Source organism: Candida oxycetoniae, assembly GCF_023343755.2.
Source record: "Candida oxycetoniae strain CBS 10844 chromosome Unknown scaffold17, whole genome shotgun sequence".
NCBI lineage: Eukaryota > Fungi > Ascomycota > Pichiomycetes > Serinales > Debaryomycetaceae > Lodderomyces > Lodderomyces oxycetoniae.
In genome coordinates, this window is record NW_026055480.1 from 57,810 (window position 1) to 84,334 (window position 26,525).

General features: G+C 39.0%; 10 protein-coding genes across 10 annotated transcripts; 5 read left to right on the forward strand and 5 right to left on the reverse strand. All coding sequences in view use genetic code 12, as the record gives it.

Annotated features, from left to right (window-relative positions):
- Positions 1–1,337: 1,337 nt before the first annotated feature.
- Positions 1,338–2,426, forward strand: KGF56_004112 (uncharacterized protein; the record flags this gene model as incomplete). The annotated part of the gene is made up of 1 exon (XM_049325517.1): positions 1,338–2,426. The coding sequence occupies one exon, from the start codon at positions 1,338–1,340 to the stop codon at positions 2,424–2,426; it is 1,089 nt and encodes a 362-aa protein (XP_049178799.1).
- Positions 2,427–2,501: 75 nt separating this feature from the next.
- Positions 2,502–5,354, reverse strand: SEC27 (coatomer subunit beta'; the record flags this gene model as incomplete). The annotated part of the gene is made up of 1 exon (XM_049325519.1): positions 2,502–5,354. One exon carries the CDS (start codon positions 5,352–5,354, stop codon positions 2,502–2,504), a length of 2,853 nt encoding a protein of 950 aa, XP_049178800.1.
- Positions 5,355–6,272: 918 nt separating this feature from the next.
- Positions 6,273–8,114, reverse strand: ALG11 (alpha-1,2-mannosyltransferase; the record flags this gene model as incomplete). Its single annotated transcript, XM_049325520.1, has 1 exon — positions 6,273–8,114. The coding sequence occupies one exon, from the start codon at positions 8,112–8,114 to the stop codon at positions 6,273–6,275; it is 1,842 nt and encodes a 613-aa protein (XP_049178801.1).
- A 1,864-nt stretch (positions 8,115–9,978) lies between these two features.
- KGF56_004115 (uncharacterized protein) lies at positions 9,979–11,424 on the forward strand (the record flags this gene model as incomplete). The annotated part of the gene is made up of 1 exon (XM_049325521.1): positions 9,979–11,424. The coding sequence occupies one exon, from the start codon at positions 9,979–9,981 to the stop codon at positions 11,422–11,424; it is 1,446 nt and encodes a 481-aa protein (XP_049178802.1).
- Positions 11,425–11,704: 280 nt separating this feature from the next.
- On the forward strand, positions 11,705–13,063 carry KGF56_004116 (methionine aminopeptidase; the record flags this gene model as incomplete). The annotated part of the gene is made up of 1 exon (XM_049325522.1): positions 11,705–13,063. The coding sequence occupies one exon, from the start codon at positions 11,705–11,707 to the stop codon at positions 13,061–13,063; it is 1,359 nt and encodes a 452-aa protein (XP_049178803.1).
- A 385-nt stretch (positions 13,064–13,448) lies between these two features.
- KGF56_004117 (uncharacterized protein) lies at positions 13,449–13,658 on the reverse strand (the record flags this gene model as incomplete). Its single annotated transcript, XM_049325523.1, has 1 exon — positions 13,449–13,658. The coding sequence occupies one exon, from the start codon at positions 13,656–13,658 to the stop codon at positions 13,449–13,451; it is 210 nt and encodes a 69-aa protein (XP_049178804.1).
- Positions 13,659–15,463: 1,805 nt separating this feature from the next.
- Positions 15,464–16,936, forward strand: KGF56_004118 (phosphatidylinositol-binding protein; the record flags this gene model as incomplete). The annotated part of the gene is made up of 2 exons (XM_049325524.1): positions 15,464–15,767; positions 15,852–16,936. The coding sequence occupies 2 exons, from the start codon at positions 15,464–15,466 to the stop codon at positions 16,934–16,936; spliced, it is 1,389 nt and encodes a 462-aa protein (XP_049178805.1).
- A 1,059-nt stretch (positions 16,937–17,995) lies between these two features.
- KGF56_004119 (aspartate/glutamate transporter) lies at positions 17,996–19,591 on the forward strand (the record flags this gene model as incomplete). The annotated part of the gene is made up of 1 exon (XM_049325525.1): positions 17,996–19,591. The coding sequence occupies one exon, from the start codon at positions 17,996–17,998 to the stop codon at positions 19,589–19,591; it is 1,596 nt and encodes a 531-aa protein (XP_049178806.1).
- A 76-nt stretch (positions 19,592–19,667) lies between these two features.
- Positions 19,668–22,445, reverse strand: KGF56_004120 (uncharacterized protein; the record flags this gene model as incomplete). The annotated part of the gene is made up of 1 exon (XM_049325526.1): positions 19,668–22,445. One exon carries the CDS (start codon positions 22,443–22,445, stop codon positions 19,668–19,670), a length of 2,778 nt encoding a protein of 925 aa, XP_049178807.1.
- A 1,405-nt stretch (positions 22,446–23,850) lies between these two features.
- KGF56_004121 (uncharacterized protein) lies at positions 23,851–26,514 on the reverse strand (the record flags this gene model as incomplete). The annotated part of the gene is made up of 1 exon (XM_049325527.1): positions 23,851–26,514. One exon carries the CDS (start codon positions 26,512–26,514, stop codon positions 23,851–23,853), a length of 2,664 nt encoding a protein of 887 aa, XP_049178808.1.
- Between the last annotated feature and the right edge of the window lie 11 nt (positions 26,515–26,525).

Below are 26,525 nucleotides of genomic sequence, written 5' to 3' on the forward strand. Positions count from 1 at the left end.
CGTGAGTATATGTGACTTTCTTTTTTTTTTTTCTTTGTTTTTTTTTTCCTTGAAGGAATGTGGCTAGGGAAAATGAGAGGGAAAATGAGAGGGAGGGAAAATGAGAGGAAGGGCAGATAAGAGAGAGGGTAGATAAGAGAGAGGGTAGATAAGAGGGAGGGTAGATATGCCTTTTTTATGTCAGAAAGATGGGGGATATTTGAAACAATATGTTGCCTTATAATTTATGAGAAGATCCTACAAGATGTTGGCCCTGGAGTGATGGGTTTATATATTAATTTACGGCTTAGTTTCTGGCTTTTCTTATTGTTGCACTAAATGTTTGTACTTGTTTAGCTCAATTATTACAGTGACAGCTGGTGTGCGACACTATCTCGCTCTGCTCGATAGTTTCTTATGGTAATGATTGTTTTTAAATTATTTGGTGGTTGTTACCTCTATGTAATTCATGAAATTAATGGCTGCAAAAAGAATGGTTGCAAAATTCACAGAAACGGCAACCAAAGAGGTGTAGGTTTTCTCAAATAGGAAAGAAAAAACTGTGGCACGTGCACTTCCGTCGAGGGGACACTATCGAGCAGGCACTATCGAGCGAACACTATCGAGTGGAGCGAGATAGTGTAATAGCCAGCTAGTCAGCACTGCTCCACTAGCTCGCTCTGCTTCCTAGTGTCGCTCGATAGTGGAGCACCACTAGATACACCGACACTAGCAAAACTATCAAGCGGAACAACACTATTAAGCGGAGCAACACTATCGAGCGGAGCAACACTATCGAGCGGAGCGAGATAGTGTTGCTCTGCTTGATAGTGTTGCTCTGCTTGATAGTGTTGCTCCGCTCGATAGTGTTGCTCCGCTTAATAGTGTCGCTCGATAGTGGAGCACCACTAGATACACCGACACTAGCGACACTAGCTCCACTATCTCGCTCCTCTCGATAGTGTCATAACAAGCTATTCAGTACTGCTCCACTAGCTCCACTATCTCGCTCCTCTCGATAGTGTCATAACAAGCTAGTCAGCACTGCTCCACTAGCTCCACTATCTCGCTTCGTTCGATATTGGAGCCGCACGATATTACCAATTTGGTAATTTTCCTTTTTCAAAACGCGTTATTTACCTTGGTGAAAAGACTTGAACAGCATTGATGGTTGACGATTAATGGGTTGTAGGATGATGCTAGCCACGCCGAAAGTGAATTTTGCTTTGTTGGGATTGCGGCTATTGCAAGATTTGTCAAGGGCAGGCCTTTTTCAAAAAAGACTTTATTCTTTGTCAAGAAATGCAGGTACCACCACCATTAAGAAGGAATCACTGTCTTGTAAATTTTCAAGATCGATGCTGTCAAAACTGTCGGAATCGCACTCGCCGCAGGTAGTCTCGCCGCTATTAGACTCGCCGCTGTCAGACTCGCCGCTGTCAGACTCGCCGCTGTCAAACCCACCGCTGTCATCATCACATTCCCAACCTTTTGGTAAATACAAAAAAATGTCACGACGAGAGGAAGCAGAGCTGCTCAAAAAAGGATTCACCTCCCAAATACGCCTTTTGGACGAGCAATATCATATTCTCACATCTGAGACTAGAAAAATATTAGATATTGGGTTTGCACCGGGTCATTGGATGAGCTATATTGCGGAAACACTAGCCAAGCTACATGATGTGGAGCAAGATAAACTATACACCAAGAAAATTATGATTTTGGGGTTTGATATACTTTTCAAAAATCCACCAAAGGGAACAAGCTCCATACAGGGAAATATTTTTTCTAAAATGGCACAAGGATTAGTCATGAATCATTTCAAAGATTTTGAAATAAGAAACCGGAAATTGAAAAGCGGAGGAGCAGTAGGAGGTGGTGGCAATAATGGTATTGGAGATATTGATGATTTGGTAAAAAAGTCTTACTTTGACCAAGAAAAAGAAGAAACGGAGATTCTAAATGAATTGGCTGGGGTTTTTGATAAGAAGTTGATCATCGCAGATGATAATAATAACAACAACAACAACAACAACAACAATAGTAATAAAAATAATAGCAATGAGGATCTGAATAGTGATGATTGGAAAATAAATTTAGTCCTCAGCGACTTATCACGGCCACTAAAACAACAAAGTGGATTTTATGATCATTCAGAGACACACCCATATATCAGGTATAATTCAAACAAGGGGTTGAATCACTCAATTATAAATCCCACAAAGGCTAATTTGGATCTAGCTGAAGCTTCTATACTTTTGATGCAACAGGTATTGAAAACTGGAGGGAAGTATGTGTTACGGCTTAGCTGTATAAAAGTCGGGGATAGCGAAATCGATCTGATCAAGCAAAAGTTGCAAATGCTATTCAATGACGTAATCATGATTGACGTAATCATGATTGAGCTGACGAACGAATGTATTTTTATATGCAATGACAAGAGATAGAGGTCCTTACGGGTTCTTTTTGTTCTTTTTTTTTTCACTTTTCCGATTAATGTACATAGCTTGTATGAAAGTTCTTTATTCTTCTTTATGCAATAGTTCTGCACCATCATTCTCTTCTTCAAATTCCGCAGTCTCGATTTCCCTCTGCTCAGTTTCCTTCTCACCTAAAGCATCTTGTTCCTTCTCCTTTACTTCTTCTTCTGCTTCTGCTTCTGCTTCTGCTTCTGCTTCTGCTTCTGCTTCTGCTTCTGCCTCTGCCTCTGCTCCTTCTTCAAAATTAATCAAGGGCGGGTCAACTTCTTTTCCATTTATGCTTATTTTGCTAAAATCATCAATCAACCTCTCGGCTATTTTACTCTTATTCTTGTCATTCTTTAAAACCTCCTTCCACTCCTTAATATACTTGGTCAACTTTTCATGATCAACACCATAATTAGTGCCAAATAAAATAGCTTCAGTATACCTTTCACTTTTGATTAACAAATTCAAACATTTTTCAACATCACCAACTTGCCACCATGCTTGCCATGCAATATTGTATTTACCGTTCTGCTCACACGCCTCGGCCAATTTAATCAACTGTTCTTTATTTTGTGACGAAGATAATAACAACAATAGTGACGAATAATCCTTAGCTAACCAAAATGATTCCTGTGCTAATTTGATGTTCCATTTACTCAATGCTAAATCGCCCAATTTTTTCCATTTCTGAATATTCATGGAAGCCGTTGTTGGATCTTTCTTTTGTTGATTTGATAATAATTCATAAGCTTTCATTAAATCTCCCGTGCTCAAGGATATTTGAAATTTGGAATCAAAATCTTGAGATAATTGAAATGATAACGCCATGTATCCCAATTTTTCAAAAAATCTAGATAACTGGTTCAACTCAGTTTTGGAAAAATTGCTGATTAAATTGTTGTACTCTTCGGATAAGTTTTCCAATGAAACATTGCTCAAGTCTGGAACTGTTTCTCCAGTTTCTTCATCTACAACACTCTGAGTTGCAAATTGTTCTAAACCTCCTCTCATTACCAAAGTTTGCAATTCCAATAAATCGGCATTGAGATACCATGAGATAACATTGAATGATTTATCAATAAGTAATAGTCTCACCTCTTGTGCTTTATATCCAATTATATAAACTTTGCGATCGAAATGACCCAAGTTTATAACCTCTCCACCAACAAAGTAATTCAATCTGTTGGTTGCTGCTGTAGTGAAAACAAATACATCACCAATGAATTTCCCTGATAATATGGACTCTGAAGTAGGCAAGGTATACAAGACATCAAACGCCAATTCTGCACCTTCTTCTGGGTCGAGATCATCATTCTTCAAGGCCTGTTCAAATACTTCATGATTATAGCTCAAAAAGTATGTTTCGTCTCCTTTCTTTGAAGGCACAGAAGGTGCGCTCATTTTTTCACTCGTCGATAATGATGACGACAATGTTGTTGTTGTTGTTGTTGTGATAATAGCAAGCAACTCGCCATTATCTGACCAAATAACATCGGATACTTCATCATCTATATCCACTCTTCTAACTAACCGGCCCAGTTCCCAATCATAAAAAGAAACACATCCTTCTGATTTCACACCCAATAAAGCGCCACTAAAGATTTTATCGGCGTGGTACGACAAATCAATAATCATTTGTTCTTGGAAATTCTTAAACACTTTTACACTAACGGGGGATTCTCTAATAGCAAAAGGACAAGCTGCTGAATTGTCATGGCTGTTCCATACAAAGTCGAGTGCCTTACCGTATGATTTCGATCTCCAGCCTAGCGCACTATAAACAATGTATTCGCCATCACCGCATACAGCTGCATATCTCCCATTGGGTGAATGATCAAGAGATTGGGCAAAGATTTCGATACTGCCCAAATCCCTTTGTTGCAAATTTAAGGCTTCGCCATCTTTCAAGCCTTGAGTAGCATTTGGCTTTATTATCGTTTGGAAAACCTCCGAGTTTTTAGCATATATCAATTTGTTATTCAGATCCATGGAGAATAAAGGTTCTTCATTGCCTAGTTTTATAATAACAAATCCTGAATCAAACCCAGCAGCAATAACGTTTGATTTGGGCAAGATTCCAACACACCAAGCCCTTTCTAAACTGTAGTTAACCGATTTCTCCAACTTGAAAGTGTTTGAGTTCCAGTATCTAATTGTACCATCTTCTGAACCCGAAACAATAATAGGCAACTCTGGATGGAATATAGCAAACGATACATTCAGTAGATGTCCTTCCAAAGTGGCAACGCATGATTTAGTTTGGTAATCCCATACTTTTATAGTCTTATCATCACTCGAAGTTATCAAGTATGGTTTATCAGCTTGCGGGTAGTAGTCGACGTAATTGACACCTTTTGTGTCGTGGGCAACCAAAGTGAAATTAGGCCGTGAACTGCCCAAAGACCAAATCTTGACTGTTCTATCTAAACAAGCAGAAGCAAATGTATTGGGATCCTTGGGATTGAAATTAACACTCATGACATAGTGTTGGTGTCCTTCAAAGACCTGTTCCAATTTCCAGTTGTTATCCCAATTCCACAATTTAACAGTCAAATCATCACTTGAAGTTAAAATATACGACTTTGTTGGATGAACAGCAATTGCTCTGATATAATCTGGATGAGCCTCAAATTGAATAATTTTCTCTCCCGTGTTGTAGTTGTATACTCTGATTTGGAAATCGTCGGACCCGACAACTATCCAATTCTTGCGGGCTATAAATTTCCCGGTACGCACTGGTAACTCGGTTACTTGGATCGATTTGACAAGCGAATTCGTCGCATATGACCATATCTCAATCTTTCCGTTATACAACGTTGTCAACACCCACGGTTCTGTTGGGTGGAAGTCTATACCCTTGACACGGTCACAATGGTGACTAAAGGTCTTGGTAATATCCAATTTCATATCTCAACTCAAATTAGCACCTAATCAATTGCTACAGCGACAACAACAACAACACAAGCTGGACGGAGGTGGATGGCGTAATTAGGTGATTCAACCTAAATATTCAAATAAAAAATAAATCCTAGTAGCTGCTTTCTCCACGCCTAATGCTCCTTGGTACAAAATTGACCTATATATGACCTTTAACTCCTACTTTGGGGGGGGGGGAAGGTCCTCTATTTGCTAATACGCCTGTGTCACCAAATGGATGAAAAATTTATGAACACGTTAAAAGTTTGGACTCACGTGCACGACTTGAAGTGCTACCATGTGCTACTATATAGACCATCTACAGACCATCTACACCAGCTACAGACCATCTATAGACCATCTATAGATCATCTGTGTGTATATATCATCTATGTAAGGTCTAGTATGCTCTTTCCAACTTACCTCTGTTATATAGTCAGTGCTGTTTCCAACTTACCTGTACCAGCTACATCAGCTACAGACCATCTACACCATCTACATCAGGTACAGGCCATCAATAGACCAGCTACACCATCTACACCAGCTACAGACCATCTATAGACCATCTATAGACCTTCTATGTGTATATATCGTCTATGTAGGGTCTAGTATACTCTTTCCAACTCACCTCTGTTAAATAAATAGTGCTGGTTCCCTTTTTTTCTATACCATCTATATATATATCATCTATGTATGTTTTAGTATACACTATCCAAGTTCCCTGTCGTAACAAGCTACAAAGTGTAGTATAGTGTAGGGTACTTTAGTGTAGTATAGTGTAGGGTACTTTAGTGTGCACCACTATCTCGCTCCGCTCGATAGTGTAGTGTAGAGTACTTTAGTGTGCACCACTATCTCGCTCCGCTCGATAGTGTAGTGTAGAGCACTTTAGTGTCTCTGGTGTCTAATTTAGTATACCCTTTCCAACTTATCTCTCTTTTCATTTCGATACTTTTTCTCCAAACTATCAACTATTTCAAGATATTTTATCCATTCTTTCTCAAAAGTTTTATTGGAAAACTTGTCATCAAGTATTTTCTGTCCTCTTTTGGCTATTGCACTTAATTTTGCATCCAGGGTCAATAAGTCTCTTTTTGTAATAAACATTTCTGTCAAAAGGTGTTCTAAAGTGGGGAATAATTTGTGGCTTCCTTGGATATCAAATATCAACTCTCCATTTTCAATTTCAATTTCATCTTGTATACTTGGATCGAAATCAGGATCATCAATTGATTTGAAAAAAAAACCCCGTTGTTCATCAGCATCGTCGCTTGAAGTAACAATGTCTAAATAAGGCCCAGCTGAAGCATGTACAATGGGGATACATCCTCTTGCCATGTATTCAACTACGCCTATCCCAAAATGCTCGTTCCACATGGCATTTAATCCAAATTTACAACTTGACAATAATTGCACAACTCTAGCATAGGAAATGTCTATTTCAAATTCAACAAATTCGTTCAACTTGAGCTGATCTACTTGGCTCCTGAGCGATTCCAAAGTTGCTGTGTCATCTTTGGTTCGACAAGATCCGGCAAATACTATTGTTGGCAAACCACCACCACTGCCACCACCAAAATCATTGGGTGTAGTAATGTTTGGATAATTTTTCGAAAGAAACCTTCGATACTCTTTCAAAATTAAACTGTGACGTTTTTCAGGACGGAATTGTGCCAAGTATAGAAGCTTATTTTCTCGTTTGCTCTCTAGTAAAGTAGAAGAATTTGTAAGAAACTCGGTTCCACATGGAGGATACAAGATTTCTAATATATTACCCAACCCTTTGTTCATAATCCATATCTGCGATAAATGACGATATGTCCAAGTTCCATTTGTCAAGGTTATATCAACCAAGGATCCAAGGTATATATAAATGTAGTATAATGCTGACCAATAGATCAATTTCACATAACTAGAAAAATCTCCTATACTCCTTATTTTCACAATATCCCTCACTATGGATTTATACTTGAGTTTATTAAACATATCTGTTTGTAAAATAGGATAATGAACATAGGCAACTATTGGGATTTTCAACACTTTACCGGCAATGAGATAACTACTAGGCAATCCCATTGTATCGACCCATACATCGGGAGAAACTTCAAAACACGCCTCGATACTTAGGAGGAAAGTCCCCAAAAACTGGCCTAAAATAGTAAAGTGTTTCCAATACGAGGCATCTATCAAATAGCCAAACTTTCTCAAGTATATAAATACGATCCTGGAAGAATCCAATTGATCAATTTGGAACTTATTTTTAACCTTATTGATAATTTGTAATGGTTCAGAATCGAGGTTTGTAGTGTAAATAACACAAATATTCCTTTTATTAGCCAGCAAAGTAGCCTTCACTGCTTGCCACAAAACCCTTTCTCCACCACCGCCGTTATTTGCATAAGGATGGAAAAATCCAAACAATAATTTGCGTTGAGGATCATCAACGTCTCTTTTCCTTGTTTCCGCCATAAATTCATGCAGATCACTTTTATCCTCCGGTGTGAGTTTCAATTTGTTATTGATAAAGTTTGTATGGAACGAAGGTTGCGAGCTAGCTAGGATGAGTCGTCTTCTTAAACTAGACCGTTTTAATGTCAGTCCAGGCACGTAGATTGATAATTGATGGCTTATCACTTTAAGGAACTTATCCTGCCATCTTTGAGGAGGCACAAGGAAAAAATGTGGTAGAACATTGTTGACTAGCTGGCGCAAGAAATAAATTGCAAGCAATACACTTAGGATCAACCACATCTTCCTTGAAGGACAACCTTGGGGGGTAAGGAAGGTGGAATTCAACTTGAAAAATGGGTCTTTTTTCAATCGCGATGAGATGTTCAAAAGGGGAAGGCAATGCGGCTCAACCAGATACCACTTAGTAGACACTATTGAGCAGACCGAGATAGTGTCGGCGATAGAGTTGTAACAAGTTACAAAAATGTTGCTCCACTATCTCGCTTCGCTCGAAAGTGTCGGGTCAAAGCACAAGCTATCAAGTGTTACTCCACTATCTCGCTTTGCTCGACTCCATACATTGAAAATGTTTAATGAACAAGTTAGAGGACTTGTGAAATGGTAAAGGATACTAGTAGCAAAAAAAATCATCAAATCACATCTTGCATTGACCTTTAGTCATCTCTCAAGTTTTCTAAATTGTAGCTGATGCTGGTGACTTTTGCTTGTAGCTTGCAAATTTCTTTAATTTCTTCGAATCTAATAGAGAAATAATAATGATACTAAACGTTGCAATCCCATTTATTCCAAGGGCTACTACTTGCATCTCAAGAGAAACAAGCTACCGACACTATCGAGCAGGGTTAGATAGTGGAGCACACTAGATGTCACCAATCCTCCTTCATATTCTACTTTTCCTTCCTCATTCTACATCTACTTGCTACTTTCTACTTTTCACCTTTTTATTTTCTTCTCACTTCTTACAACCCACTTCTTACACTCCACTTCTTACAACCTACACTCCACTTCTTACAACCGACACTCCACTTCTTACAACCCACCTCTTACAACCTACATCTCACTTCTTACAACCTACATCTCACTTCTTACAACCCACCTCTTGCAACCGACACTCCACTTCTTACACTCCACTTCTTACAACCGACACTCTACTTCTTACAACCCACTTCTTACAACCCACTTCTTACATACCTCTTACATACTTCTTACAACCCACTTCTTACAACCCACCTCTTTCATACCTCTTTCATACCTCTTACAACCCTCCTCTTACATCCCTCTTACATCCAACTTCTTACATACCTCTTACAACCCACTTCTTACAACCTACTTCTCGCTCTGCTCGATAGTGTTGTAACAAGCTAGACACGAAACAACACTATCTCGCTCTGCTCGATAGTGCTGTGACAAGCTAAACAAACAACAACACTATCTTGCTCTGCTCGATAGTGTTGTAACAAGCTAGACAAGAAACAACACTATCTCGCTCTGCTCGATAGTATTGTTGATAGTATTGTTGATAGTGTTGTCTCGATAATTTTGACACATTTTGGTTAATGATTATTTCCCAATTGGGTTAAATTACATGGTAGCGCCCAGCTTTGTTCCATCACGCGTCCTATTTAGCGGAAAAGGAATTAAGCAAAGCGTTAAAGGAATAATTTTGCTTGAGTCTGAATAAAAAAGATCTGAGAGAGAAGCCCCTGCCCCCTCCCCCTTCTCTTAAAAGGAAAGAGCTTAGGTGGATTTTTTTGCTTGGAAGAGTATTTGGTTTGGCCATTTAGGAGGTTTATTGCTATTAGCTTTTCTCACTCAAATAGTTGCTATTCATTTCAGGGGGGCTAAAAGCTAAAAATTTTTTTGGTGGTGGTTATATCCCTGGTTTGTTATCTGCAGTTTTTTATCGGTATATTATTGGCTGGAACCCTCAAATTGTCAGAATTTCCCATTTGAGCTTGATAGGTGAACTAAGGACCCGTTTATCGAGTAATACAAAAGCCCTTTGTTGGTATCAGGTTATTGAGAAATAGACCAATTCCCCCGTTTTGTCCTATTCCATCGCGTTTGCTTTTAAAAAGGGGTCACCATTTACTATTAGAAAGAAAAAGTGAAAAGTGCCGCTTTTGTTCAGTATCAAGTCAACATGTCGTCAACTATAACAACGTCTACTGCGTCTAATTCAAATGGGCAAAAAGTAAAGACTCCCTTAAAGAAGGAAGAATTGGAGAAAATCGCGTTACAGTTGAAAAAGAAATTGTCCAAGGCAAGTATTGCAGCCAAGCAGTCTCTTTCACCAGCAAACATGAAAACAACAATGCCAATAGTACCTCGAACTTCACCCTTGAAAAACTATATCATGAACAATGTAGCCAACAAACACAAAAATTCACCAAATGTTAGCCAGAACGACTTGTTATCATCGCCAAATTTCTACTCGCCATCTCACAGGTCTCCTACACATATGAAAACACCCGCAGCTGTATTTTTCTCATCGTCACCTTTAAAGGGTTCATCAAACGATAATGAAGATATGATCAATGACTCACCTACAAAAAGGAGAAAACCCAACTATTCTCCAAGTAAGATGGTCTTGGCAGAGTTGACGCCTCCTTCAGGAAGTATGCCCCATCCACAACACACATTGAAACCATCGCTAGACATGAGTTCCAACTCGTCATCTTCAAGACAACAAAATAGTCAAAGAAACAGTGAAAAGGATAAACATTCAAGAGATATACCTGATGTTGCGAAAACACCTGCACCGGCAGATACTGAAGGAGCAGACTTACTTATATACCTTGCAACTTCCCCAAGTCCTGCCAAGAGTTATAAGCCACGTGTATCATTTAGTGCAGCACCACCAACTCCTAGGCAACGGACGCCACAACAGCAACAACAACAACAACAACAACAACAGCAGCAGCAGCAGCAACAACAACAACAACAACAACAACAACAACAAGAGGAAAACCTTCAATCAAATCAGTTACATGCACGGCCACAATCATCACAACCACCATCTTCCTATAATAATGGCGCCACCACTCAACCACCTCATTCCTCCAACACTGCGGCCACCTCCACCTCCACCTCCTCCACTGCACCTGCTGCTGCTTCGACCTTATCATCCTCCTTATCTTCTGCGTCATTCATTGCGCCAGCACCACCACCCCCTGCAACGCCTAAAAGAATAGGTCATCATTACAGCAGTGCACGTACCCCACAAAACCGTCTCACTCCATTTTTTACATCGTCATCATCATTATCAACGAATAATTTACCATCTTCGGGATTGACATTGACACCAACAGGGTTCAATATGAATGACTATATTAATTTTTTCACCCCATCGCCCGGCAATGTAATGAAACAAAATAATTTGCTAAAGACCCCAGATTTCAATAATATTTTGAACAATAACGGAACTGCTGTTACGGGACAAACACCAGGTGCCGGTACAGGTGCAGCTAATGGGGTAGGTAAACGTGTAGAAGGGAAATTATGGAATTTTAACAAGGTTTTATTTCACGGTCATGGACACCCACCTGGCTCAGTAACTGACTCATCAAATGGGTCTAATGGGAAATAACCAACAAGGAAGAAGAAGAAGAAGAAGAAGAAAAAAAAAAACAAATGAGATATTGATCAAACGGGATATTGACTCTTGGGTAGGATATAGAGTATAGAAAATGTCACTGTATATTTGAATACCTCTTTCTTTCTTTTCCTTTTTTGCACCCATTAACAAAAACGGTACCACCACCGGCCCAGTTGTCGTGCGTCGGACTACATTTTGTTAGCATTATCTTCCTGGCCCTTTTTTTTTTTTTACACTTTTTTTTCACTTGTTGAAGTTGAATAGGCAAGTAATGACTTCAGAACCGGCAAAGACAGAGGTAACAACCATTGAGATAGAGGGTAAAACCAAAGATCTTGAGTTGGGTTCAACTTCTACTGGCGAGACACCAGTTTTAGGCGACGTAGAGACCAAGAATGAAGGCAGCTCAAGTCTCGGTGATAATGATAATGGTGATAACGATGATGATGATAATGAGGAAGGAGAGGGAGAAGGAGCCGACTCCACAACCGGGGACAAGAAAAAGAAGAAGAAAAAGAATGGCAATAAGAAAAAAAAGAAGAAACTTGTTCCAATTGATCAATCTTTTCCCGATGGAGTGTTCCCCGAAGGTGAATGGCAAGAGTATCAACTAGATTCAAACAAGTACCGTACAACATCCGAGGAGATGCGGTATTTAGATAGGCAGAAGAACAACCGATGGGAAGATTTTCGTAAAGGTGCAGAGATCCATCGAAGAGTTCGTGCTAAAGCCAGATCGTCTATTAAACCAGGAATGACAATGACTGAAATTGCAGATACCATTGAAAATTCTATAAGGGCCTATGCTAATGCCGACCATACCTTGAAAGCAGGTATCGGTTTCCCCACAGGGTTATCACTAAACCATGTAGCTGCTCATTATACTCCAAACACTGGGGATAAGTTATGTTTATCAAAGGATGATATTATGAAAGTTGATATTGGTGTTCATGTTAATGGACGGATTTGTGACTCTGCATTCACAATGACCTTCAATGAGGAAGGAAAATACGATTCGCTTATGCAAGCGGTTAAGGAAGCAACTAATACCGGTATAAAGGAATCTGGAATAGATGTACGGTTGAATGATATTGGAGCCGCCGTACAAGAAGTTATGGAATCGTATGAGATGGAAGAAAAAGGCAAAGTTTTTCCTATAAAATGTATCAAAAACTTGAATGGCCATAATATTGGCGATTTTGTTATTCATTCTGGTAAAACCGTTCCTATTATAGCGAATGGCGATATGACAAAGATGGAAGAAGGAGAGACATTTGCCATTGAAACTTTTGGCTCAACAGGGAATGGGTATGTTTTGCCTGAAGGTGAGTGTTCACACTATGCTTTAAACCAGGAAATCGACTCGATTAAGCCACCGAGTGATAAAGCTAAGCAGTTGCTTTCTACAATACAGCAAAACTTTGGTACTTTACCTTGGTGCAGACGATACCTTGAACGTACAGGGGTAGAAAAGTATTTATTTGCGTTGAACCAGTTGGTTAAAGTGGGGATTGTAGAGGATTATCCGCCTATTGTTGATAAACGCGGAAGCTATACTGCTCAGTTTGAACATACCATATTGTTGCATCCACATAAGAAGGAAGTCGTTACTCGTGGTGACGACTATTGATGCACAAAGGATTTATATGTATAGGGCTCAATGGTTTAGATATTATGGTCAATGGTTTAGATATTATGGTCAATGGCTTGTAAGTTGTATATGATTTCATAGAGGGTAAAAAATGGTGTAATAGGCTGACACTATCGACACTATCGACACTATCACCACTATCGAGCAAAGCGAGATAGTGGTGCAGTACTGGCTAGCTATCGACACTATCGCCACTATCGACACTATCACCACTATCGACACTATCACCACTATCGAGCAAAGCGAGATAGTGGAGCAGTACTGACTAGCTATCGACACTAACGAGCAGCAATTAGTAGTTTGTTATAACACTATCGAGCAGTAATGACTAGATTGTTACAACACTATCGAGCTTGTTACAATACTATCGAGCACACTGACTAGCTATCACCAACACTATCTCGCTCTGCTCGATAGTGGAGCTCTGCTCGATAGTGGAGCTCTGCTCGATAGTGGAGCTCTGTTCTATAGTGTCGCCCTGCTCGATAGTGGAGCTCTGTTCTATAGTGTCGCCCTGCTCGATAGTGGAGCTCTGTTCTATAGTGTCGCCCTGCTCGATAGTGTTTGAGAGCATAAGATGTCAAAAAAAAAGTTTAAAATAAGATTTTAGCTCAATAAGCCTTGATTAACGCTATTTTTCTGAAAACCAACATCAACCTCGGTGGTATTGCTATTAGTCTATTTGCGCGTGTATTGTGCCGATGACTGAGTCACGTGACTAGGATCATAGCAAGCGCTTTCCCCCACACACATTACTAATATCGTCCAGTAAGAGAGAAATTAGCTCACTAGACTATCGAGGAGAAGGAGACAGTCAATACAACACTATCGAGCAGAGCGAGATAGTGTTGTCAATAGTGTTGACGAGAGTGTCATTAGTCAGTAGCTTGTTACAACACTACTGAGCGAAGCGAGATAGTGTTGACGAGAGTGTCATTAGTCAGTAGCTTATTACAACACTATTGAGCGAAGCGAGATAGTGTTGACGAGAGTGTCATTAGTCAGTAGCTTATTACAACACTACCTCGCTTCGCTCGATAGTGTTGTTGATAGTGTTGTTGATAGTGTTGTTGATAGGATTTTAAAAAAAAGAACCGAGCTACTAAAGAAGAAAACTAATTGATTGCAGGTGGGTGATTTACTACATCCACACATACATATACTCCTATTTTCAAAACCACAGCTGAAAAGAAAGATATCTCTTGTTATACCAATTTCAACTCATTGTGAGACAGAATATACATATTAGGCAGAGATGAGACCCCATGTTGAGACCCCATGTTGAAGGCCTTTGGCGGGGTTAAAACGTATTATTTCATGTGTTAAAGGAAAATGAAATATGGAATTACCGGATTGGGTAATTTAATGTGAATTTTTCACTTTACCAAAAAAAAAAAATGATGAAAATTCCTTATAAGTATACTTTTCTGAAATACCTCAATTAAGATAATTAAAAGAATGGGAAAGAAAAAAAAAATTGGTTAATTATACTGGCTTGCTTAGCTTCTGATTTCTATTGTTCTGTTTGCCTCCTCTTGCCCTCTTTCCTCTTCGATCTCACTAAGCCATAATACCAGTTACTTGTGACTTATCGTATAAAAAAAACCAAAAAACCAGGCCTACCCTTGAAATTGAGGAGAAAAAAAAAAATAATAAGGTGAAAACGTCAAGCTTACTTTTCTCTACATAACATTTTCGAAATTCATAAGTTGAATATAAATTTTCAATTTGAGAAAATATATAGCCATAGGTATCTTTCTTCTTTCTAGGTGCTTAGTATTAATCTCTTTTTTTCTCACTTTGCAAACTTTGGTCATTCAGGCTTTAGAGAGTTATTAGTTAAAAATGGAAGTTTCTCCAAATGCATTAGAGTTTACTGGTATGTTGGCCAATTTCAGATACTAATTATTGCAGAAACAGGTAGAGACTAGACGAGTGAAACGAGTCTAGTCGATAGAGAAAGAGAGCAGTCGCTCCAGGAACTATTTTACTCAAGCTGTCTATAGCATTGCTACAGGAACTATTTACTCAAGCTGTCTATGGCACTGCTACAGGAACTATTTACTCAAGCTGTCTATGGCACTGCTACAGGAAATATTTCACAGCAAGTGCTGTAGAGACTGCTACAGGAACTATTTTACTCAAGCTGTCTATAGCACTGCTACAGGAACTATTTACTCAAGCTGTCTATAGCACTGCTACAGGAAATATTTCAAAGCAAGTGCTGTAGAGACTGCTACAGGAACTATTTTTCTGAAGCTGTGCTATTGAGACTATGCTGCGGATATTGCTACAGACATTATACTGTAGAGACTGCTACAGAAACTGTGCTGAGGCTGGGCTTTTCTGCAAAAGAGCAACACCAATCCATTCCTCAATATGGGAAAATTGGCTGTTTTTGTTGCTCTTGCTGGTCCTACTGGTCCTGCTGATCCTGCTGGTCCTACTGATCCTGCTGGTTCTGCTGGTCCTGCTGATCCTGCTGGTCCTACTGATCCTGCTGGTTCTGCTGGTCCTGCTGATCCTGCTGGTCCTACTGATCCTGCTGGTTCTGCTGGTCCTGCTGATCCTGCTGGTCCTACTGATCCTGCTGGTTCTGCTGGTCCTGCTGATCCTGCTGGTCCTACTGATCCTGCTGGTTCTGCTGGTCCTGCTGATCCTGCTGGGCCTACTGATCCTGCTGGTTCTGCTGGTCCTGCTGGTGTTTTTGTTTCTGTTTCTGTTTCTGATTCTATTTCTATGACCCCATGCTAACTCCCCTTTCTAGGTTCCTTTACCAAACAAACAACCGAGTATTTAACTTTATCAAACCCAACCCGCCAGCCTTTGGCTTTCAAAGTCAAAACTACGGCTCCAAAATTATACTGTGTTCGACCAAATGCCTCTATTGTTCAGCCAGGAGAAACTTTACAAATTTCAATCATTTTACAAGGATTTTCTCAACCTTTACCTTCAGACTACAAGTGTAAGGACAAATTCTTATTAGTTTCAGTTCCTGCATTGCCACAAACCGATCCAGTAAAAGTTGGTGAATTATGGTCCCAATTGGAAAGTCAGAATAAAAGCCAAGTTGTCTCTAAAAAGTTAAGAGTCAGTTATGTAATTGGCCCTGACAAGCAGGACTCAAAACCCGCTGGTACCGGTACTACCGCTAACGTACCTAATGGTACTCCTGCAGCTGGTACTAATACTGGTGCCAGTTCTGCTGCCGCTGTTGCCGCTGCTGTTGCTGGATCCCATGGTACTCATAACCAACAACAACAACAACAACAACAACAACAACAACAACAACAGCCTCCTCAGCAACAATACCAACAAGAGAAACAACACCCTACTCAAAACTTCAATGCAGGATACCAAGGTGGCTATGGTCAACAACCACAACAACAACAACCATTCCACCCAAATGGAGATGCTTCTTACAGCCAGTCTTCTAATGATTTCGGTGCTCACAGCAGATCATTCAATGATACTTCATCCTTAAACAATGGTTTTGGTGGTATTAGTTACCAACAACCACAACAACAACAACAGCAACAACCACAACAACAGCAGCAGCAGCAGCCTCAAATTCACCAACAACCAAGTTATCAAGGTTCTTACAATGGCGGATACGGTACTCAACAGCCACAACAACAGGGAGCAACTTCAGCAGTTCAACGTGAATTGGAGGCCTTGGCTAGACAGGTTCAAACTTTGTCTAGCAAATTAGACCAAAACGAAAAAGCTGCTGCTTCACGTTCACCAGTTGCGGCAATTGTCGATAGTGATTTAGCCGCCAATGGTGTTTCTTTGCCATTTGCTTTAGTTTTGATCTTGATTGCATTCCTTCTTGGATGGTTAGTATTCTAAGAGAGAGAGAGAGAGAGAGAGAGAGAGAGAGAGAGAGAGAGAAGGAGATGAAATACTATACTTCCATTAGCTTGACTTTGGAGTGTGTTTTTTTTTTCTTTTGTGTAGTCTAATCACTTGAAACCCTTGTTTTAGTCCTTTTTTATATATATATTTGGCTATTTTGCAAGAACTCACATCTACAGTGACACGTCAACAGTGAGTGCCGAAGGTAAAGTTGTGAAAATTAGGGACGGGGAAGAGGAGAGAGAGGGGATTGGAATTTTATCGTATTCGTAGTGTCATTTGTTTGTACTATATGATGATCAGTTTTCAGTTATAGTTGATTCGGTCTTTTATTGTAGAAACGACTATTGAGCAAAATGAGGTAGTCTATATCTACTCTCTCTATAGACTATATCTACTCTCTCTATAGACTATATCTACTCTCTCTATAGACTATATCTACTCTCTCTATAGACTATATCTACTCTCTCTATAGACTATATCTACTCTTTCTTCTTTCTATATCTACTCTTTCTTCTTTCTATATCTACTCTCTCTTCTTTCTATAGACTATCTCATGGTGTCCCTCTATCGACTAGACTCGTTTCACTCGTCTAGTCTCCTCTCGGTAGTCTATCTCAAGGTGTCCCTCTATCGACTAGACTCGTTTTACTCGTCTAGTCTCCTCTCGGTAGTCTCCTCTCGATAGTCTGGTTACCCCAGATTCTGTACATTGACATTAAATGTCGTTTTTCCCATGTCAATGTCGTTTTTTCATATCAATGTCGTGTTCTTCCACGACATTATTAACGAACCAATTTTCTCGCGATGAAAGAAACCTTAACCAGGCTTCTTTCCCACTGTAACATTGAGCTTTTTAACATCAAAACTCTTCACCAAGCAAGGTTAGTGGCGATTTTTCACCAATTGTATATGTTTTCCAAGTATTAAATACATTTAAGTTGTTGTTTTGTGAGAAACAACCCCCCAAAAAAGAACCCAACTTTGGCATAATTTAATTTAACTTCCCCCCCGCCTCAACAATATATTCTATTTTCCTTTTAGTTATTGATAATGGGCAGGGCAACGATAAAATCAGGAACTATTAACTTATTAAACACAATAATCGGTGCAGGTATACTAGCTATGCCCTATGGTCTAGCGCAGAACGGTCTTGTTTTTGGTTGCATGCTAATAATATGGTCCTCATTCACCTCGGCATTTGGTTTATACTTGCAGAATAAAGTTGCAAAGTACACTGAGCAAAGAGGCTCGGTATCATACTTTAGCTTGGCACAATTGACCTACCCTAAATTATCCATCTTGTTTGATTTAGCTATATCTATCAAATGTTTTGGGGTCGGTGTATCCTACCTTGTGGTGATTGGAGACTTGATGCCCAAGATAATGGAGACTTTGAGGATGGATGGGTCAAATTTACTTATGCATAGGAATTTTTGGATAACCATCTTTATGGCGGCTGTAGTTACTCCCTTATCATACCTCAAAAAATTGAACAGTTTGAAATATACCAGTTTTATTGCATTATTTTCAGTTGCTTATTTGATATGTTTAGTTGTTGAGAAATATATCGCTTTGCTGATCACTAAGGAGGGCTCAAGTATTCTCTCCGCCACAACTACTACCTCTGCTGCCGCTAATAATGGTAGCAATGTCTTTGCAAGACTGATTATCCCCCATCCGGCAGAGCACATTGTTTGGTTTGGTCCAATAAGTTTCCAAAAGACATTATCATCATTTCCCATGTTTGTGTTTGCTTATACGTGCCATCAAAACATGTTTGCGATAATTAATGAGTTGAAACCACACGATAAAGATGGATCTCAGACAAGACAATCGAATCTAATCATTAGAAATGCAATATGTATCGCATTGGCCAGTTATTTAGTTGTTGGAATTCTAGGATATTTGACATTTGGATCAAACGTAAATGCAAACATTATATCAATGTATCCCAAAAACTCCATTTCGTCATTGATTGGACGTTTATGTATTGTCATTATGGTGAGTTTATCCTTCCCATTACAATGTCACCCATGCCGTGGCTCAATTAATCACGTAATACATTTCATAACCAACGGTGTAGAATCATCAACTCCTTCAAAGCGAAGTGGTACAACGACAACAACAACACCAACAACACCAACAACAGCAAACTCCTCCTCCACCAATAATACCACAGAAAGAAGAAGCACTAATAATGGTGTATATACCTCATTGAGTTCAGATATTGAGAGTATAGGCTCATTAACTGATTCAACAAATATGGTAGATGAATCTTTTATTCTGACTACACCAATGGAGGGCGCGCAAGATAGTGAAGGACACGATCCAATAGTTGTGCCGTTGACATCAAAGAAATTTTACATTATTACCTCGTGTATTGTGGTATTAAGTTATTTAGTGGCTATTATGGTAACTTCATTAGCTAAAGTATTGGCGTTTGTGGGAAGTACGGGATCAACTTCGATATCGTTTATTTTACCTGGTGTGTTTGGATATTTTCTAATACGACCAATGAATGGCGCTACTGAATTAGATAAGTTGGATAAATTGTGCAAGTATGGAGGTTTAGCATTGGCAATTTGGGGTGGTGCAGTGATGGTGATTTGCTTAAGTGCTACTATTTTCTTGGGAGCTACTCACTAAGAAGAATACAAAAGAAAGAAAGAATTAAATGATATATATATATACTTAAAAATGTAAAATTAAGAATATTTAAAAATTATACAGAGGTGGTTGAAGAAGTTAAGCTAGCAAGTGTAGGAAACCCAAGCGATTTAGTCATGACGGAAAAGATGCGGTTATTCTCAAGAACCTCGGATGAGACCTCGAATTGTAGTTTGGATTCAAATTGTAATAGTGAAGAAACAGGTATAGAACCGTGAATGGGGATTTCCAACATTGTTTCGAAATCATAATATTGAATGACAAACTGGATCAGTTCCTGAGACGGCGGATTTTCGTCTTCTCCTGAGATTGGTTTATTTATCACAACAGGATATTTATAAGCAATTTGATATAATTGGCGGTCTAGCCTTCTTAAACTTGTCCAATATCGACTAAATTGAAGAAACTTATCAACAATCTTGATATCGGATGCAGTAATCTTGGGGAATTGCTCCACATAATCCATCATCTCTTTGAAATGCAATTGGTTATCTATTACAGTGTAGTCTAAAGTGTTATCAATAAAGTCAAATCTCATTTCAAAGCATTTGTCCAATATAAATGTCAAACATTTTTCCTGAGTAGAAACATATTCAAGTAATGTGAATGTAGAAAGGAACTTGAATGTTTGTCGAATATCATCAATCTCAGCACGGGAGAACTCACGTACTTGGTTCCATTTAAATTCAAGGTCTTTCAAATCTCGATCTTTCTGCAATTTTACCAGTTGCATTTCAGTTATCTTGAAATCGATTTCAATCAATTGTTTCTGTTTTGCTTCTAACTCCATTTGCATATCAGCCATTTCTGATTTACGTTTTCTCAATTCATTCTTTACTGTTTGTAATGCATCAGTTGACAATTTCCCAATCTCTGCTTTAGCTTTTACTATTTTGCCAACTTTTACCCTTAATGAATCGACATATGCTCTTGAATCATCAGCTAGTTTTGTTATCATTTCAACATCCTGTGTAAGTAGATTCTTATCGCTGTTTAATTCGTCGTATTGTATATTTAAAGCTTCAATCACAGTTCGTGTCAATTCAATTTTCCACGTGTACCATTTTCTCTTACCTTCTAGGATAGTATAATCTCTCATTGTTTGAAATCCAAAATTCATAGCTGCTCGCTTTTGCTCATCACCATTATAATAGAGCTTGATGTTTTCGATAGGTTCGATTTCCATAGTTTTTAGAAACTCGGCATACTCTACATCGCTTTTGCTAATGTTTTGCAGAAGTTCCTGACAGCAAAATTCGTTTTGTGCATATAAGTCTTTGAATGGTTTCGCTAATATGAAATCCCGTAGTGTCGGTTGTTGTTGTTGTTCTTGTTGTTCTTGTTGTTCTTGTTGTTCTTGTTGTTTTTGGTCTTGGTCTTGGTCTTGTTGTTGTTGTTCGTGTATTGAAATATCGCCCAATTGCAATATTGGTTCTGTTTCAAGATCAAAATCAATGTAAAATTGTACACCGATATCTTGAAGGAATTTGGATAGTATCGAATCTTGTTGTTTTTTAGGAACGTCACCTGCTTCCACTGTTACTTCGGGAGTGTTAGTTGTAGCTGTCTCTGTCTCAATGGGCACTACATCAACATCGTCGTCTTGCTTTTCCTCGTCGGTTTTATGAGGAAGAGCTAAATTCACCTGCTCTCGGGGAGTTGATTCAGCATCTGTTAGCTCAGCATTAACTTTTGTTTCAGGCATGGAGTTAGCATGTACATTTTCATGTTGCTCTTCATTAATGTCATTACTCTTGGCCTCAGAAATAAGAATCTTCTCATTTTCCTCGTCTCCATTAGTTGCTGATAAAGATTCAGGTGAAACAGGATCAAGCAATGTAGGCCTTTGTATAGGAGAAAGTTTGAACTGTTCTGTAATTTCCATTGGTTGTGAATCGCCTTCCCCGTCACTCTCTTGTAAACTACCTTCGCCATTATTCTTTTGTGACAGGGAGGATGGTTTGCTGTGTTCATTGATTGTATTTGGACTATTTCCCAGACTGTTTTCAGTAGTTGATTTATCAACTCTCATGGGCTGTGTAAGTTCCATATCCTGTCCCGTTTCTCCTATATCTATTTCGGCTTCCTCGTTTTCATTGCCATGTTCCAGCAATAATTCTAGACGTACTTCCTTTGTGATGGGGGGTATTCCTTGAGTCAATTCCATATCTTGAGGGACTTCGGGCTCTTCGTCGCCTGTGCTTTCTGAGTTTTTCGGACTGTTTTCCACTTCCTTTAATTCCATTGTATATTGATCAGCTTCGGTCTCGCCTATTCCAGTCGTTTTCTCTTCACCCGTTGTTGCTGGTTCTCTCTCCTCGCCTGTATCTAATCCTCTTGGCATGGCTTGGGTAAACTCCATTGTCATTTCCTCATCATCCAAACCTGGTCGACTAGGTAAGTTGTCATTATTAGGTGTTTTCCCTGGTTCAATGGATTGCATGTTGTCACCACCATGTGTGATACGAGGCACATATTCAGGCACGGAAACATCATCTGCATCTATCTTCACTTGCTCCTCTTCCACAATATCCTCTTCCACAATATCCTTCTCCACAATATCCTTCTCCACAATATCCTCTTCAAGCTCATCAGCTTCGTCAGAACTATCACTCAATGGTTTATCGTCATCGTTTTCAGCCTCTAACGCTGGACTCCAATTCCCGTCCCATTCAATATACGCCCCACCATCAGTCTTTCTTCTCTTGTTACCACGATTAGACAAATCAGGAAATTGATGTAATGTCACTTCTGGTGCAAATGAAACCCTTCGAGAGTTTTGAGAAAGCGGCAACGTGTTATCCTTCAAAATACTTTTTGCCATGTTCGACATTTGTCCCTAGCTTGTTCTTCACTTACCCCGTACTAGACTCACAACAATATCAAGCCGGTACCTAGCTAATTCCACTCGTCAACGTCGGCGCTAGTGGTGGTAGTGGTAGTGGTGGCTGGTGGTGGCGGTGATAGTTGTGAGTTTTCGTGTCGCAAAATATTGTCGCAAAAAAGAAAACAAAATATGTCAACGCGTCAAAAAAAAATATTATTATGTAATATATTATGTAATTACTATGTTATGTAATCACATAATATTAGCGACAATAGCTCAAAGAGCTAGTGGAGGAGCATCCACTGACTGCCAGCGAGTAACTGGCGACAATAGCTCAAAGAGCTATTGGAGTGGATATATAGACTAAACTAGAGACTAGACGAGTGAAACGAGTCTAGTCGAAAGAGAAAGAGAGAGACTAAACTAGAGACTAGACTCGTTTCACTCGTCTAGTCGAGAGAGAGTAGATATATAGTTTCTTGCTTTGCTCGAGTATGTAGAGGTTGGTTGTTGGTGGTGATATTTAAAGTACTATTAAGTTTGAGACAAATTGGTGCAAAAAAAGACTAGATGAGCGAAGAGAGTCTAGTCGATAGAATGAATAGATTGAGAAAACAGATTGAAAGACTAAACGAGTGAAACGAGACTACTTAACAGAGAAAAGAGAGTATGTAGATAGAGACTAATAGAAAGAGAGAGACTAGTAAATAGAGTGTAGATAGAAAAAGTAGATGGCGAAAGAGTAGAAAGAGACTAGCTGAAAGAGAAAGAGACTTGTTGAAAGAGAAAGAGACTAGTCAATAGTCTGTAGAGAGAAGAAAGAGAGTAGATAGAGAGAGTAGTATATAGAGAGTAGGTGTGTATAGAGAGTAGGTGTGTATAGAGAGAGTAGAATGTAGAGAAAAGAGAGAGTAGGTTGTACTATCGAGCAAAGCGAGATAGTCGATAGAAAGAGTAGATAAAAAAAGACGACACTAGGGAGCGAAGCGAGCTAGTGGAGTAGCACTTATTAGACACTAGGGAGAGAAAGAGGCACTAGATGAGTGAAACGAGTCTAGTCTAGAGAGCGTAGATAGAGAGACTAGTCCAGAGAGAAAGAGTAGACAGAGACAGATTAGATAGGGAGTAGATAGAAAGAGAGTAATATACACATCAATAGTTTATAGAGAGAAGATAGAGAGGGTGTAGTTGATAGACTATCTCGCTATACTCCATAGCCTATAGCTCGATAGCCTATAGAAGGAGTAGTCGATAGACTATAGCTCGATAGCCTATAGCGCGATAGTCTATAGCCCATAGAGAGTGTAGTCGATAGACTCTCTCGCTATGCTTAGTGTTGGTTCTTATATAATCAAGTTCTTTCTACTTATGTAATCAAACACACACACTTGTAGTTTTTTTTAGTGATTGATTATGTAATCAACTCGATGCTTTTTCTCTGCAAGCGTAGCATCATGAATTCATCATCATCTTCTCCTTCTTGTTCTTCTCCATAATGTTCGATTCTCCCGGTAGTTTGTAGATTGTACTCATTTATAGTTTTGAAATCGTTCAATCCATTGGCCAACTTGCCAAACTTATCGTTTATAGTACGTGCAAGAATAAATCTATCGATAAATCCTGACATTATTTCGTCGTTTGTATTATCAGGATCGAGTATGACCAAGTGGTTTAAATGTAGTTTTTCAAATTCTTCAAGGATGAGTATTGCTGGTGATAAGTCGTTTGTGTATAATATTGAAGGCTCAACCGTGAGACTCAAATCTATAAAATTGGCAAGTTTACGTTCATAATGTAATTGCATCGATAACGCACTTTTTGGTAATTTGTCCACTTGAAAGGATATTGGTTGAAAAGAATCCCTTTGGTCTATTGTACTGAGCCTTTTGAGTAGCTCTGTTTTGTATGTGTATCCAATGTATATTGGATTGTTGTGGTTCACGATTAACGGGTAACCCTCATGACAATCATCTTGGATAAAGCTCAACAAAGAAAAAGCAGTATATGGTTGTTCCTCTTCGTTGATCAAGCACAAACATTTAACATCCAGCAAGGGCTTCATCAACGCTTTCACCGTAACATCGGGAAGTTTGGATTTAATCGTTGTTGTCAAATTTGAAAATGAAACTAAACCAGTACCTTTTCCTTCATTGACCTCTCCCGCAAAGTCGGTACTACCACTTTGGTTGAAATTGTTCTGTAACCAGGTATCGTAGATGTTCGAAGGCGAGAGCCAATCGTTAACAAATTTTGCAGTCATTACTCCGCACATAATAGGCAAAACATACGACACGGCACCTGTCATTTCAAACATAATGACTACAACTGACATGGTAAGCTTGGTGATACCTGTCATAAACGAAGCTGCCCCGATAACTGCATAAGAAGATGGGGAAACAACACACGATTTCTCTGTGCATGTAGCAAAGGAGTCCCATTTGAATTTTGATTGCAAAATTTGACTCAAGATTCCCATGAATCTTCCTGTACTGGCTCCTAGGACCAAAGATGGCATTAATACCCCTCCAGGAAGATCAACTCCAAATGTATAACTTGTCAAGAAAAAGCCTTGGATTATGATATAGAGTAGTTTGACCAATGTGGCTCCATTCGACGCTTGGCATAAGAAATCAGTGGCGTTTGATTGTCCTTCAACTGCCTTTGCCTTGGGACATTCCTTGAATAATAGTTTCAAATAAGCATTCATTGGCAATTTACAAATCTCTAATGGGAAGTTCAAAATTGTTGTGATTAAAAGAATAGTTAAAATCTCCAAGTATGGTCCCCATTTAACATCAGCTTTAACTAAACTAGCCAATTTCATTTGCACCTTTTGACGAATCAGCCTTTGTTGAAATTTCTGATTCAAGTTGATAAATAAAAACCCGTAAACTCCACCAATAAAACCAAGGATGGCAAATGGTACAACCTCCATAAATAACCAACTAAAATTACCAAAATTGACTTGAAATAGATCCTGTTCCAAAAAATTCCCCTTGCCATCTGTAAATGAGTTAAATCCAGTTAGTCCAATAATCGCTATTGTTGCAGAGACAAATGAAATCCACATGATCTTTGTTGGATCAAAGTAACTGGGCATACTTTCCAAAACAAATAACACTCCACCAATAGGAGAGTTGAAAGCTACAGATATCCCCGTTGCTGTGGCTGCACTCAATATTTCTCTTCTTATAGCTTCATTGGCTCTATTTACGGTGAATCCCTTTGTCTTGAAATTGATGACAAATTCGTAAATTATATTGAAAATGCAGCATGAAACATGAACCAAGGGACCTTCTTTGCCCAACCATAATCCTGAACTAACAACAAGCGTCAACCCGAGAATCTTATACAACAATGTCTTCAATCCGAGATAGGTTGCTAAGTTCATATTGAAACCAGATATAATCAATCTTATCTCTGGTATACCTGATTGCCGAATAGAATGTTCTCTATTAATGGTCAAATATGATGCAATGAGAACAAACACAATGGCAAACAATAAGTATATGGGGAAGTTAACAAATGCATTACTTGCTATACCAGTGAATCCAAACAATAATCTCAGCCAACTGTACCAACCATCACTAGAACATGTCAGATACGGATTCAATAAACTCCATTGACTATTTTCCCCCGTTGTAAAACATAAACCCTTTTTTGCATCGTTTAACAACACAGAAACCAAATCCAATGCTGCTGTGATATAACCAAGAACGATCGCCAGTATCAATACCGTGAACCATTTCTCAGAAATATTGAGATGAGAAGATATCGATTTTCCCAAGGAATTATGATGTGGAATGAGTAGTTTCTCGCGACTCCAATCTATAAACGTATTCTGTTGATATGTCTTGGGTGAAGTGAATATGTTATTCTGTCTATACGAGCTGTGCGGGTGGTTTTGGGGTGAATATGTTAGCTTGGGCATACCATCATCATCATCATCATCATCATCAAAATCAACATCACCATTACTACTACTACTATTATTGGCATTAGCATTGCCATTTTCACCACCTCCATTTAAAGTGTACACAACCGAAGGCGCCAGTGGCAGCTGGAATGAATTCATAACTGTATATA